General features: G+C 50.4%; 1 protein-coding gene across 4 annotated transcripts in view; it reads left to right on the top strand.

The window, feature by feature from the left end:
• cse1l (CSE1 chromosome segregation 1-like (yeast)) overlaps positions 1-14,254 on the top strand; it is an 80,306-nt gene that overhangs the window by 23,970 nt on the left and 42,082 nt on the right. For all 4 annotated transcript variants that reach the window (XM_072514830.1, XM_072514828.1, XM_072514832.1 and 1 more), the window contains exons 6-9: positions 3,083-3,173; positions 3,320-3,427; positions 3,510-3,602; positions 9,952-10,119. In XM_072514830.1, the coding sequence (XP_072370931.1) occupies positions 3,083-3,173; positions 3,320-3,427; positions 3,510-3,602; positions 9,952-10,119 (460 nt within the window). The remainder of the gene's footprint in view (positions 1-3,082; positions 3,174-3,319; positions 3,428-3,509; positions 3,603-9,951; positions 10,120-14,254) is intronic.

A 14,254-nucleotide genomic window follows, 5' to 3' on the forward strand; every position in this document is an offset into this window, starting at 1 on the left:
GCCTCCAGCGCATCCTACTTAAACTCAGGAGGTATGACTTCCAACTTGTCTACACTCCAGAGAAGGACCTCATCGTGGTGGATGCCCTATCCAGAGCAGTGAGCACGCCGCCAGATGCGGAGGGGTTCGTATGTCAGGTCGAGGCACAGGTGGCTTTTACAGCGGCAAATCTGCCGGCTGACGACTCCAGTCTGGTCCGTATCCGCCGAGAGACTGCGGCCGACCCCCTTCTGCAGCGAGTGATGCGCCACATGACGGGAGGATGGCTCAAAGGGCAGTGTCCGCAGTTCTACAATGTACGAGACGACCTAGCCATCATTGATGGTGTCCTTCTGAAGCTGGACCGGATTGTGATTCCGCACAGCATGCGCCAGCTGGTTCTCGATCAACTACACGAAGGCCACTTGGGGGGTCGAGAAGTGCAGACGGAGGGCTCGAGGGGCGGTATACTGGCTGGGCATCAGTGACGATATTGCCAACATGGTGCTCAACTGTACAACCTGCCAAAGGTTTCAGCCGGCGCAACCTCCTGAGACGCTTCTGCCCCATGAGCTGGTGACGTCCCCCTGGGCGAAGGTGGGTGTCGACCTATTTCACGCGCTCGGCATGGACTATGTCATCATAGTTGACTACTTCTCAAACTACCCAGAAGTCATACGCCTGCACGATTTGACGTCGTCTGCTGTCATCAGGGCCTGCAAAGACACCTTTGCTCGCCAAGGCATTCCGATGACTGTCATGTCGGACAATGGGCCCTGTTTTGCCAGCCATGGATGGTCGTCCTTTGCTGCTTCGTATGGCTTCACACACGTGACGTCCAGCCCTCTGCATCCCCAGTCCAATGGAAAGGCGGAGAAGGGCGTTCACATTGCCAAGCGGCTCCTCTGCAAGGCTGCTGCTGCCGGGTCGGACTTCGACCTCGCCCTGCTGGCCTATCGCTCGGCCCCACTAGCCACTGGTCTCTCACCAGCACAGCTGCTGATGGGTCGCGCCCTCAGAACCACTGTGCCTTCCATCCTGGCACCAACAATAGACCATGCTCCGGTACTGCATAGGATGCAACTGCAGCGCGGTCACCAGAAGAGATCGTACGACATACGGGCAACTGATCTTCCCTCCCTGGCCCCTGGAGACAACGTCCGCATCCACCTACCAGACGGTGGCTGGTCAGCACCTGCCGAAGTTCTCCGACGCGTGGCTCCCCGCTCGTTCCTGGTACGCATGCCGGATGGATCCGTGCGTAGGCGCAATCACCGAGCCCTTCGCTTACTTCTACGCTCGCAATGGGACCCTACACAGACGCCGTGTCCTCCACTGGTTTCTGATAGCGGCTTCGTGGAGCTGCCAGATACCATGCCCCTTCTGTCGCCGCCCGTGGCCAGGCTCGCACCTCAGCCGGTGGTTCTCGACCCACCCTTGAGGCGGTCAACCCGAATTCGTCGCCCACCTACTAGACTGGACTTATGAGACTGTTCACACGTCAAACTTTTGCAGCCACTGTTTTATAACTTGTCACTGTTTTATCGTTACAGGCCTCGTTTGATCGTTCCAAATTTCCACGTTCTTCTTTTGTTATGGTACAACCTCGTTAGCATGTCACACCTGACATCGCCCCTTGTATATAGTTAAGCCCCATGTACATGATGTAAATATTACCCGCACACACATACCTTTAGCTGCACTCAGGACACATTTATATTTATAACCACATAGGCACATAATCTTGTAAAAAAGGGGGGGATGTCATGATATTCAAACACACATCATAACACATACATAATGATAGACAGACCAACGGACCAATTAGCACACACAACACGACAGCCAATCACAGACAAGAGCAGACACAGTATAAGACAGGAAACACAACACTTCCTGGGCAGTCCATCTGGAGACAGCACAGGGCCAGGACCTCATAGCAAGACACTCACACAGTCACAACGTGCTGAGTACCAAGTCTGATGTATAAATAGTTAAATGGAATAAAACTGCATTGTACCAATTGCAACCGTGTTGGTTCGTCTGTACCTCAGAGCACCCAACACTTCATAGGCTGAATGGCTTCTTTCTGTGCTGTAAAAGTCTATGACTATTTGAAGAAGAGCATGGGAGTTGCCATGGTGTTCGTTGGCAACAATGTTTAAACCGGTCAACTGATCGGTTGGCAGCACCGATGGCAGCACGGTAGCCATGTGGATAGCACAATTGCTTCACAGCTCCAGGGTCCCAGGTCCGATTCCGGCTTGGGTCACTGTCTGTGCGTGGGTTTCCTCCCCGTGTGTGCGTGGGTTTCCTCCGGGTGTTCCGGTTTCCTCCCACAGTCCAAAGATGTGCAGGTTAGGTGGATTAGCCATGATAAATTGCCCTTCGTGTCCAAAATTGCCCTTAGTGTTGGGTGGGGTTACTGGGTTATGGGGATAGGGTGGCGGTGTTGACCTTGGGTAGGGTGCTCTTTCCAAGAGCCAGTGCAGACTCGATGGGCCGAATGGCCCCCTTCTGCACTGTAAATTCTATGATAATCTAATCATTGCTGTTTGCTGGCACTTTGCTGTGTTTTTCCACATTGCAACAATAACAACATACAAATGCAATTAATTGATTGTGAAAGATGCAAATCTGATCATTTATTCTTTTAAGTGTAGGTCAGGGTTCAGTTGGTAGCTCTCTTGCTGGTGAACCAAAAGATTATTGCAAGTCCTAATCTAGACTGACGCTCTTTCAGTACTGGAGGAGCACTGCAGTGTCAGGTGCCATCTTTCAGATGATATATTCCTTATCTGCTCTCTCAAGGTGGATGTAAAATATCTTGAGGTATTTTGAAGAGAAGCAGGGGGCATCCTCAGCAATATTAATCTCTGAATCAATATTTCAAAACCAAATTATCTGGTCATTAACAAATTGCTGTTATGGGAATTTGCTGCTACATTTCCTACATTACTACAATATTTTAAAATAATTTCACTGGCTGTAAAATGCTTTGTGACGTTTTGAAATGGTGCAAGTTTGAACTAAATGCAAGTCTTATTTGTTGTTCAAACAAAAGTCACATTCTTTTCCTCGTTCATGTTTTTCATCCCATTAGGTATCGACATGAATTCAAATCAAATGAATTATGGACTGAGATTAAACTGGTGCTGGACACATTTGCAGAGCCTCTCACTGCACTCTTTAAGGTATTTGTTACTGTTAGCTTCATAATGGCCAGATTTTGAAATTTCTGAATAGTATGAATGCCTCACTGATCATTTTAATCTTGAGGTAATGTAGGTTTTGAAATGTGGATTGAAATTCTATACTTTTAAATGTAATACTTTTGCAGACTACTATTGACCTGTGCCATACACATGCCAAGGACGTCAGTGTGTTGAAGGTTCTCTTCTCTTCCCTCGTTTTGATTGCCAAGCTGTTCTATAGCTTAAATTTCCAAGTAAGTGCCCAGTGGTTTGGAGTCCACTTTGTGGTGTGCATTTAAGAAGTAGATTTGCAGCTAATATTTTGGTTTTCTGCAGGATTTGCCAGAGTTTTTTGAAGATAACATGGAAACATGGATGACGAACTTCCATAGTTTGCTCACTTTGGACAATAAGTTATTACAAACCAATGTAAGTGCTTCTCTATAAAAACATTTTATGCAGTTTGCATTGTTTACGCAAAAGTGTAATTCCTGCACTAAGAAGTTTTATCTGCAAAGGGATTTGCAAGGGGAACAGGTTGCATTGATTATCCCCTTGGTTCCCCAGGCAAGGGAGCTCTGAGAGGTAGACTTTCTCTGGATTTGTCTTGCATCCTAAAACTATATTATATGTCATTCTTGTCATTGTAAAATGCTGTGGTGAATTTGTAGTTTTCGTGGTGCAATTCAAGGATCCATTTTTTCAATAGTTTAAAGTGCCCAATTATTTTTTATTTCTCAATTAATGGTCAATTTAGCATGGCCAATCCACCTACCCTGCACATCCTTTGGGTTGTGGGGGTGAGACCCAAGCAGACACTGGGAGAATGTGAAAATTCCACACGGACAGTGACCCGGAGCCGGGGTCCTCGGCGTCGTGCAGCAATGGTGCTAACCACTGTGCCACCGTGCCGCCCAATTTAATGATCCTTGACTGACCCACTCTTCTCTTTCTCATTGTCCATGTGAATTCAGCAGATGTCCCACATTGAAGTGAATAATGTCGTAAAACTGCTATACAAAATTTGGGTTACGAATTTTGAAAGAATGAATGACAAAGAATTCTATCTAGAACTTATTGGTAAATAGTTCTTATGAATGCAGTTTCAGTTAAGAGCTTAGCCCTTGAAGCAGCATTCTTAATTAATTGATTTAACAGTTGTAGGAGAATCAGTAAATATATCTTTTTTTATTTATTCATTCATTTCCGGAATGTGGGCATTGCTGGTTAGGCCAGCATTTGTTGCCCATCCATCAGACGGTGGTGTGAGTTGCCTTCTTGAACCGCTGCAGTTCCTGAGGTGTAATACACCCACTGTGCTGTTAGGGAGGGAATACCAGGATTTGGACCCAGCAACAATGAAGGGGGTCCAGGAGTCAGGAGGTGAGTTACTCGCCGAGTACACCTAGCATTTGATCTGCTCTGGTAGCCACAGTATTTATATGGTTAGTCCAGTTCAGTTTCTGATCAATGGTAATCTTCAGGATGTTGATTGTGGGGGATTTAGCGATGGTAATTTTTGTAAGGGCCACGAAGAATCCAGCACGAGTTTTAAGGATACAAAGTAATAACATTTATTTACTATAACATATATACATAACAGTAGCAGTAACTTCCCTTGCTACATACTCCTTCCTCCTGGTTCCTGAACTGGCCAGCTTATTTATACTAGGAGTTTCTCCGCCCCCCTCATTGGGGAAGCTCGTACTCCCACAGGATTGTGGGATAGTCATTAGTCCCCAGTAAGTAGGCAGGTTATAACATCCCCCCCCCCCCCCTCAAAGTCCAAGGAATCCTCCGAAGACCCTGGCGAAGGAAGGCGTCGGACACGTTTGGCCGCAGGCCGGACGCCATTTGCACGCGGCGCTGGATCAGGCGGCGTGTAACGAGACGGAGACCGGCGCTTCCGTGATGAACGGCGCGGTTGTACATCCACGGCCCGTGGACCCGAAGATTCCCCCTCTGATGCATCCTGTGTCTCCATCTTGGAGTCAGAGTCTGCTGCCTCCGTCATGTCAGCGTCTCTATCTCCATTCGGACCCGTAACGACCTGCGCAGGCTTCGAGTGAGGCACCAGTGGAAGATTGTGAGGACTACCTTCCCTTGTCTCTGGTCTCTGCGGCTGTTGAAATGAGCTCCGGGGGCGGGGAATCTTTTGAGGGGATGATCTTCTGGACCGAACGTGGTCTACATGTTTTTCGCTGGAGACGACCCTGGGCTTGCACTTGGTAAGATATAGGGCCCGTTTGGCGAAAGATTACACCAGGAACCCATTGGGCACCACCAGCAAAATTCCAAACGAATACTGGGTCACCTGCCGGGCAAACTGCCGAATCGGACGATGCCGAGAAAATCCCTGTCCCTGCCGTTCTTGTGTGTGGCGTACTTTTGCGCCAATGTCCGGGAAAACCATACTAAGGCGGGTGCGAAGTCCATTAGGAGTTCTGTGGGAGCTACCCCAGTCACTGCATGGGGGGTGGTCCTGTACGTAAACAAAAAGCGAGCCTGTCTCGTGTCCATTGATCCCGAAGACGGCTTCTTTAGGCCTCTTTTGAATGTCTGCACTGCGCGCTCTGCCAACCCATTTGAAGCCAGGTGGTATGGGGCAGTGCGGATATGGCGGATGCCGTTCATCTTTGTGAACCTAGCAAACTCCTCACTCGTGAATGGAGTGCCATTATCCGTGACCAGCACCTCGGGGAGGCCATGCGTACTAAACGATAAACGCATCTTTTCAATTGTTGCGCAGGACGTTGTCCCCTGCATCTTATGCACCTCTAGCCATTTGGACTGGGCGTCAATTAGTAGAAGGAACATGGATCCTTGAAAAGGGCCTGCGAAATCTGCATGCAAGCGTGCCCAAGGCCGCCCTGGCCATTCCCAGTGATGTAGGGGCGCGGCCGGCGGAAGCTTCTGATGCTCCTGGCAAATGGAGCAGTTTTGGGCCACCTTCTCAATGTCGGTGTCGAGGCCTGGCCACCAGACATAACTCCGGGCCAACATTTTAATTTTGGTCACGCCTGGATGCCCATTGTGCAAGTCTGAGAGTATCAGCTCCTGGCCTTTTTCCGGGACAATCACACGCGTCCCCCACAAGAGGATGCAGTCTTCCACGCAGAATTCTGACAGCTTGGAGGAAAATGCCCGCAACTCGCCTGGGAGCTGTCTATGCTGCCCACCATACAGGACTATGTGCCGAACCTTTGACAGGACTGGCTCCGTCTGGGTCCACTCACGGATCTGTGATGCCGTGACAGGCAAGGTGTCCATAAAATTTAGGGTTGCAACCATCTCACCGGTCGTGGGGGTCGACATGGGGCCGGTCGATAAAGGCAATCGGCTCAGTGCTTCGGTATTTGCTATCTGCGTACCTGGTTTGTGCTCCAGAGAATACTCGTATGCAGCAAGCAACAAAGCCCAGCGCTGGATCCGTGCAGAAGCAATGGGCGGAATTGGCTTATCCTCTCTGAAAAGTCCCAGCAGGGGCTTATGATCAGTCACGATAGTGAAATGGCGGCCGTACACGTACTGGTGGAAGCGTTTCACCGCAAAAACCACTGCCGGGCCCTCCTTCTCGATCTGCGCGTACTTTTTCTCCGCTGCAGTCAATGTGCGGGAGGCGAAAGCTATCGGTCGCTCGGCCCCGTTCTCCCATCTTGTGGGACAGGACCGCCCCAATACCATACGGGGATGTGTCACATGTGACGAGCAAAGGCTTTCCAGGATCATAGTGGGTTAGTAACCCAGACGACGACAATTGTTGCTTTACCCGCCGGAAAGCGGTTTCTTGCGGCTGACCCCAAACCCAGGTATGATTTTTCTTTCGCAGAAGGTGCAAAGGGGCCAGCGTAGTTGCCAGATTGGGGAGGAACTTCCCGTAATAGTTTACGAGACCGAGAAAAGAATGAAGATGCGAAGTGTCAGTCGGGGTGGGGGCATGTTGAATTGCACGCACCTTCTCTGCGACGGGGTGCAGACCTTCGCGGTCCACCCGATATCCTAGGTAGACTACTTCCTTTGGCTGAAATACGCACTTTGTGTGACGTAAACGGACTCCAACCTCCGAAAGGCGTCTCAGGACAGCCTCCAGATTTTCCAAATGTTCTTGCTCCGACGTCCCTGTAATCAAAACGTCATCTAGGTAGACAGCCACACGTGGTAAACCTCTCAAAATGCCCTCCATTTCACGTTGAAAAATTGCGCAGGCAGAGGATACTCCAAAGGGCAACCGTGTATATTCATACAGGCCCCGGTGTGTATTGATCGTTACATATGGTCGGGAGGCAGGGTCCAGCTCCAACTGCAGGTAGGCGTGACTCATATCTAATTTTGTGAACGAGAGTCCACCTGCAAGCTTCGCGTAGAGATCCTCTATGCGAGGCATTGGATATCGGTCGAGTCGGGAAACTGTATTCCCTGTAAGTTTATAGTCGCCACACAAGCGAACTGTGGCATCTGGCTTCATTACAGGTACAATTGGTGCTGCCCAGTCAGCAAAACGGACGGGCCTGATAATACCCAACTCTCCAAACGAGTGAGCTCCCCTTCTACCTTCTCGAGCAAGGCGTAAGGCACTAGGCGCGCCCGGAAATAGCGCGGCGTGGCTCCTGGTTCAACTTGGATACGGGCTACGGCCCCTTTTATTTTCCCCAAACCAGGCTGGAATACATCTGGGTATCGTCCTAGCACCTCAGTCAACCCTTCAGAAACTGTTTGGAGGATGTGCTGCCATTGCAACCGCAAATGGCGCAACCAGTCCCGACCCAACAGGCTGGGCCCATGGCCGCGCACCACGATAAGTGGGAAACGCCCCTCCTGGCGTCCATAGACAACAGGGGTCATTGTAGTTCCTGCAATGTCCAGTGGTTCCCCAGTGTAGGTGGCCAACCTGACCTGTGAGTCGGTTAATGTAAGGGTCTGTATACCCTGTTTGATGCGGTCGAATGTCCTCTGAGCGATCACTGAGACCGCTGCGACAGTATCCAACTCCATCTCAAGCGGGTGGCCATTGACCCGTACTGTCACCTTAATGGGGGCCACACGGGGAGCTGCCAAAGAATGCAGCTGCAGGCAGTCGTCCTCCATCTCCACGTCCTCAGGAGTTGTCGCCGCAGGTTCATCCACATGGAAGGTACGGCCTGTGGGCTGGTCCCAGTTACGGCCCCTGGGCTGGTCCCAGTTTCGGTCGGAACGACGGCGCCTCTGGCGTCCCCAGGACCGCCGTCCGCGACGGGGTCGGCGCCTACAAGTCTGACACGGACATGGCTCCTCATCCATTGGCTCTGGAGAAGGCTCCCTTCGGGGAGGAATGTCCGATGGCCACTGGCGTCGGTCCGGACGTTGCCTCGCCCAAGGTACCGCAGGAGTGCGGGGGGACGTTTTTGGACGGAAAGGGTTGCGCCCCAAGGCATGCACTTCCATTCCCTGTAGCTCCTGTACTCCTCGCTCTGCGCTCTCTCGGGACAAGACTATTTGAATTGTCTGTTGAAAAGTCAATGTTGGCTCCGCTAACAACTTTCTCTGGGTGGCCGCATTGTTAATACCGCAAACCAAACGGTCGCGTAACATTTCTGACAAGGTCTCACCATAGTCACAGTACTCCGCAATCCTGCGTAGCCTGGATAGAAAATCGGCAAGGGATTCTCCAGGGGTCCTCTCAGCGGTATTAAACCGGTAACGCTGGACTATCGTGGACGGGGTTGGGTTAAAGTATTGCCCCACTATATTCACAAGTTCATCAAACGTTTTGGTGTCCGGCGCAGCTGGGTACGTAAGGCTCCTAATCACCCCAAACGTATGCGGGCCGCAGGCAGTGAGCAATATGACCACCTGGCGCTCGTTTTCGGTGATATTGTTTGCCCGGAAATAGTAACGCATCCGTTGTGTGTACTGGTTCCAGCTTTCCAGCGCAGCATCAAAAACATCCAAACGTCCGTACAGAGGCATGGTATAATAGAAAACAACTTCCAACCTGTATCCAACAAAAATCCAGGGAGGTGGCTTCAGCAGTGTAGACAGCTATTCACTTTTACCTTCATCGCCAGTTTTGTAAGGGCCACGAAGAATCCAGCACGAGTTTTAAGGATACAAAGTAATAACGTTTATTTACTATAACATATATACATAACAGTAGCAGTAACTTCCCTTGCTACATACTCCTTCCTCCTGGTTCCTGAACTGGCCAGCTTATTTATACTAGGAGTTTCTCCGCCCCCCTCATTGGGGAAGCTCATACTCCCACAGGATTGTGAGATAGTCATTAGTCCCCAGCCAATGGTAAGTAGGCAGGTTATAACAGTAATGCCATTGAATGTCAGGGGGCGATGGTTGGAACCTCTCTTGTAGGAGATGGTCATTGCCTGGCACTTGTGTAGCGCAAATATTTGCTACCTTTGCTCCACAATTGTGACAAAAATGGTGAATATTGATATATACATTGTATTGAGCATTAAATTTCATCCAAACTTCTATTCTCCCATCATATATTCGTGAACAAGACCTGATTTTTGTACGTGAATATTTTATTTGGGAACACTACCAATGAGCTGCTGGCCAAATTATGATACTCCGTAAAATTCAAGACTCACTTTGAAGTGCTAACTGTTTTTCTCCTGTAACACTGATCATAGCTGTCTTTGGTCTGGAGTAGAACCGGAATGTTTGGCTACAAATAACCTGGCTCTCAGTTCACTACCAAGGAACTCTGAGAAACTGGATGAACAAAAATAGTCAATTCATTTTTAACTTATTGGTGTAATTCTATTCTTTTATATTGCAGGATGAAGAGGAAGCTGGTTTACTGGAGCTGCTGAAGTCACAAATATGTGACAATGCTGCTCTCTATGCTCAGAAATATGATGAAGAGTTCCAGCCATATTTACCTCGGTTTGTCACTGCGATTTGGAATTTACTGGTTACGACCAAACAGGAGGTTAAATATGACTTGGTAGGTTTTGTAACCATGAATAATTGTATAAGCAAACTGTGAGAAATGTGTTGTTCAATTATGCATGGGCAACAAATGCTGGCAGTACCAACAATACACACATCCTAAGAATAAATACACATATATATATAATGTATATATTGACCTTGGAGGGTGTGCAGCATGGATTTACTAGAATGGTACAAATTACGAGAATGCGCAAATTGGAATTTAGAAGATTATTAGGTGATGTGCTCCAGAATGTTTAAGCGCAACAGAAAAACTATTTCTGTTGTTTGGGAAGTCAAAGTCTGGGGACATAGTCTAAAAATTAGAACCAGGGGCGAAATTCTCCGGAAACAGCGCGATGTCCGCCGACTGGCACCCAAAACGGCGCATATCAGTCGGGCATCGCGCCGCCCCAAAGGTGCGGAATGCTCCGCATCTTTGGGGGCCGAGCCCAACCTTAAGGGGCTAGGCCTGCGCCGCACGAATTTCCGCCCCTCCAGCTGGCGGAAAAGGCCTTTGGTGCCCCGCCAGCTGGCGTGGAAATTACATCTCCGGGCGGCGCATGCGCGGGAGCGTCAGCGGCCGCTGACGGCATTCCCGCGCATGCGCAGTGGAGAGAGTCTCTTCCGCCTCCGCCATGGTGGAGGCCGTAGCGGAGGCGGAAGGGAAAGAGTGCCCCCACGGCACAGGCCCGCCCGCGGATCGGTGGGCCCCGATCGTGGGCCCGGCCACCGTGGGGGCAACCCCCGGGGCCAGATCGACCCGCGCCCCACCCCAGGACCCCAGAGCCTGCCCGTGCCGCTTTGTCCCGCCGGTAAGGTAGGTGGTTTAATCTACGCCGGCGGGACAGGCATTTTAGCGGCGGGACTTCGGCCGATCCGGGCCGGAGAATCGCGGGGGGGTGGGGCGGCCAACCGGCGCGCCGCAATTCCCGCCCCGGCCGAATATCCGGTGGTGGAGAATTCGGCAACGGGCGGGATTCACGCCAGCCCCCGCCGATTCTCCGACCCGGCGGGTGGTCGGAGAATCTCGCCCCAGATCTTTCAGAAGTTAAATTAGTGAACACTTCGTGCAAAGGATGGTAGAAGTTGGAACTCTTCTGAAAATGGCAACTAATGCTAGATCAATTTTCATTTCAAATCTGATCTGATAAATTAAAAAAATTAATTTATTTTTTGAAATTTTTTATTTAAAACAGATTTGTAACATTTACAGAGAGAAAAAAAGGCCCTATCCAAAGAGCCTTAACATAGTGAAAACGAACAGTGGGAAAGAATAAACACGTTAATAAGGTACTTCCCCTGTCAGCTCTGTTTGCCCATGCCACACGTGTTCAACTAAACTAACGTGGCTCTAAACCCCCCCCCCCCCCCCCCCCCCCCCCCTCGGGTGCTGCTGCTGTCGGTTTCCTGCGCTGCTCCCTGAGAGTCTGCAAGTGACTTTCTCCCCCAGGGAATCCCTGGTCACCCCCCCCCCCCTTGCCCACTTAAGTCTCCTCTGCTCTACTTCTCAGCTGCCCACCCCCACCCGACTTCCCCTGCGGCCTGACCTGCCAGGCTCTAGCTCGCCGCTCCTACACTCCCTGGTGCCCCCTGACCTACGCTAGCTACACTGACCCCTGCCCTTGGAGCCTGTCTGTCTCCTGCCCAAGCGCTCGTCCCCTCCCCCCACACACCAAGGATCCATTAACCTGATTGTATCTCATCGTTCCCTTAACCAGTCCCTAGCCCATCCCCCTATCAGAGGCCCCGATCTCCCGCCAAAAGGTACCAAGTGCAGGGCCCCTCTCCTCTCTTCCCCACCCTCCCCCCTCGTTGCAATCTCCCCAAAACACCCTAAACAGTGCGCCCTCCAGCCCCTGCTCTCTGTCCAGGCTGAAAATAATCTTGGATAAAACATTACAGTACAGGATAATTTAACAAACCGCCGCCACACAAAAGCTCTGAGAGCCCAGAGTCCTTTAGTTCAAGTCCAGCTTCTTTTAATAAAAGTCCACTCCTAGTCAGAGCAGGTTAGGTTAACAGACCGCTGCCACTGTACAGCACTGAAAAAACTAAGTGCCCGTTAGTTCAAGTCCAGCTTCTTATCTTTAATGAAAGTCCAAACCTGTTCTGGCGTCTCAAAGTAGTAGTGGAGTTCCTCAAACGTAACCCAAAGCTTTGCAGGATACAGCATTCCAAACCTCACCTTTTTGTAGAGGGCTGTCTTTACCTTGATGAATCCTGCACGCCTCTTGGCCAGCTCCGTTCCCAAGTCCTGGTAAATGCGCACCTCGCAATTCTCCCATCTGCTGCTCCTCTTCGCCTTCGCCCATCGCAGCACACGTTCCCTTTCAGCAAGCTGGTGAAAGCGGACCACCAAGGCCCTCGGTCGGTCGCCCGTCCTGGGCTTCCTTGCGGGGGCTCTATGCTCCCCATCCAACTCCAGGGGTCGAGGGAAGGCCTTCCATCCCATCAGCGCCTCGAGCATACTCTTCACGTATGCACCCACATCCGAACCCTCCCAGGCCTCGGGGAGGCCAACGATCCTCAAATTCTGCCTCCTGGCTCTGTTTTCCAGCTGCTCATGAATCCTCTGACAGGCGTTCAGCTCCTCCACCTCGTGCTCCAGCTCCGTTGCCGTGTCCGCCTGGCTGGAGAGTTTCACCTCGACCTCCTTGAGCGCCTTCTCTTGGACTGCCTGTGTCTTGACCATTCGGTCCATTACCGCTCTCATCGGGTCCAACATGTCCCTCTTCAGTTCGGCCAAGCAATTCCTGAAGAACTCCATCTGTTGCTCCCTTGGCCAGTGTGCCTCCGCTCCCTGGTCCCTGCCATCCGCCATTCTTAGCCGCCCGGTCTGGGGTCCCCGCTTCTCCTGCTTCGATCCTTGCCGCTCCACTCGACCACTTCTGGTCCAGCTGTCCATACCTTGGGAAGGAAGCCTCTTCCCTATCGTCTCCTCCACCGATTCAGGTCGCCAGTTCCCAAAAAGGTCCGTTTGCCCATCGCGGGCAGAAGCGATGCGATCTGCTTCCTCGAGGGCGCCACCGGAAGTCGTCTGAGGTTATTCATGAAGGTGCACCGTGCCAACCTTGCCCCAGGTGCAGGTACGGTGATGCTCAGGTTACCCCCGGCCCCAGGTGTGGTGATACTCAGGTTACCCTCCCCCCTCCCCTGATAAACTTTTATTAACCTGAGTTATTAATGGATATGGGGAAATGGTGGGTATGTGGGGTTAGGTCATGAATCAGCAATGATCTCTTTGAATAGTGGAACAGGCGTAAGAGGTTCAGTAGTATATTCCTGTTCCTAAGCAACATTTTCAACTTCTTCCATCATGCTCTTTTTAAAAAATCATTGTCTGTTTGTGCATAGGAAAACACCTTGCTTTTAAGCCTCTTTTAGAATTAGGCTATTTTGCCCATCGAGTCTGCTCCGCCATTTGGTCATGGCTGATTTGTTCTTCATCCCCATTCTCCTGCCTTCTCCCCATAACCCCTAATCTCCTTATTAATCAAGAAATGCACATATTAATCAAGAACACCAGATTTGTGCAAGAGACAAACCCTTCATCTCTAGAATTAATCCAGTGGACCTCTGAACTGCCTCCAATGTCAGTAGATCTTTACTCAAATAAGGGGGACAAAAACTGTGCACAATACTCCAGGTGCAGCCTCCCCAGTGCCTTGTACAGTTGCAACAAACTTTCCTTATCTTTATACTCTATTCCTTTAGCTACAAGTGGCAACATTTCATTTGCTTTCTTTATTACCTGCATGCTAGTTTCCTGCAACTCGTGCACAAGGACACCCAGATTCCTCTGCACCGGAGCACCCCGATATATCTCCCTATTTAGATAATGAGTTGCTTTTCATATTTTCCAACCAAAATTGATGACCAAATGGATAATTGGGGATCCAGTAAATGTAGAAAATTTGGACTTCAGGAAGACGTTTGATAAGGTGCCACACAGAAGATTAATGCGCAAGGTTAGATCACATGGGGTTAGGGTTAGTTTACTAGCTTGGATAGAAGACTGGCAGACGGACAGAAGACAGTCGGGATAAATTGGTAAGATGCAACTAGTGTGGTGCCACAGGATTCGGTCCTTGGGCCCCAACTATTTGATCTTCCAAAGCACCAACATTCACTTTAGCGGCTCTTCC

The sequence above is a fragment of the Scyliorhinus torazame genome, chromosome 8, assembly GCF_047496885.1.
Source record: "Scyliorhinus torazame isolate Kashiwa2021f chromosome 8, sScyTor2.1, whole genome shotgun sequence".
In the NCBI taxonomy this organism is placed as follows: domain Eukaryota; kingdom Metazoa; phylum Chordata; class Chondrichthyes; order Carcharhiniformes; family Scyliorhinidae; genus Scyliorhinus; species Scyliorhinus torazame.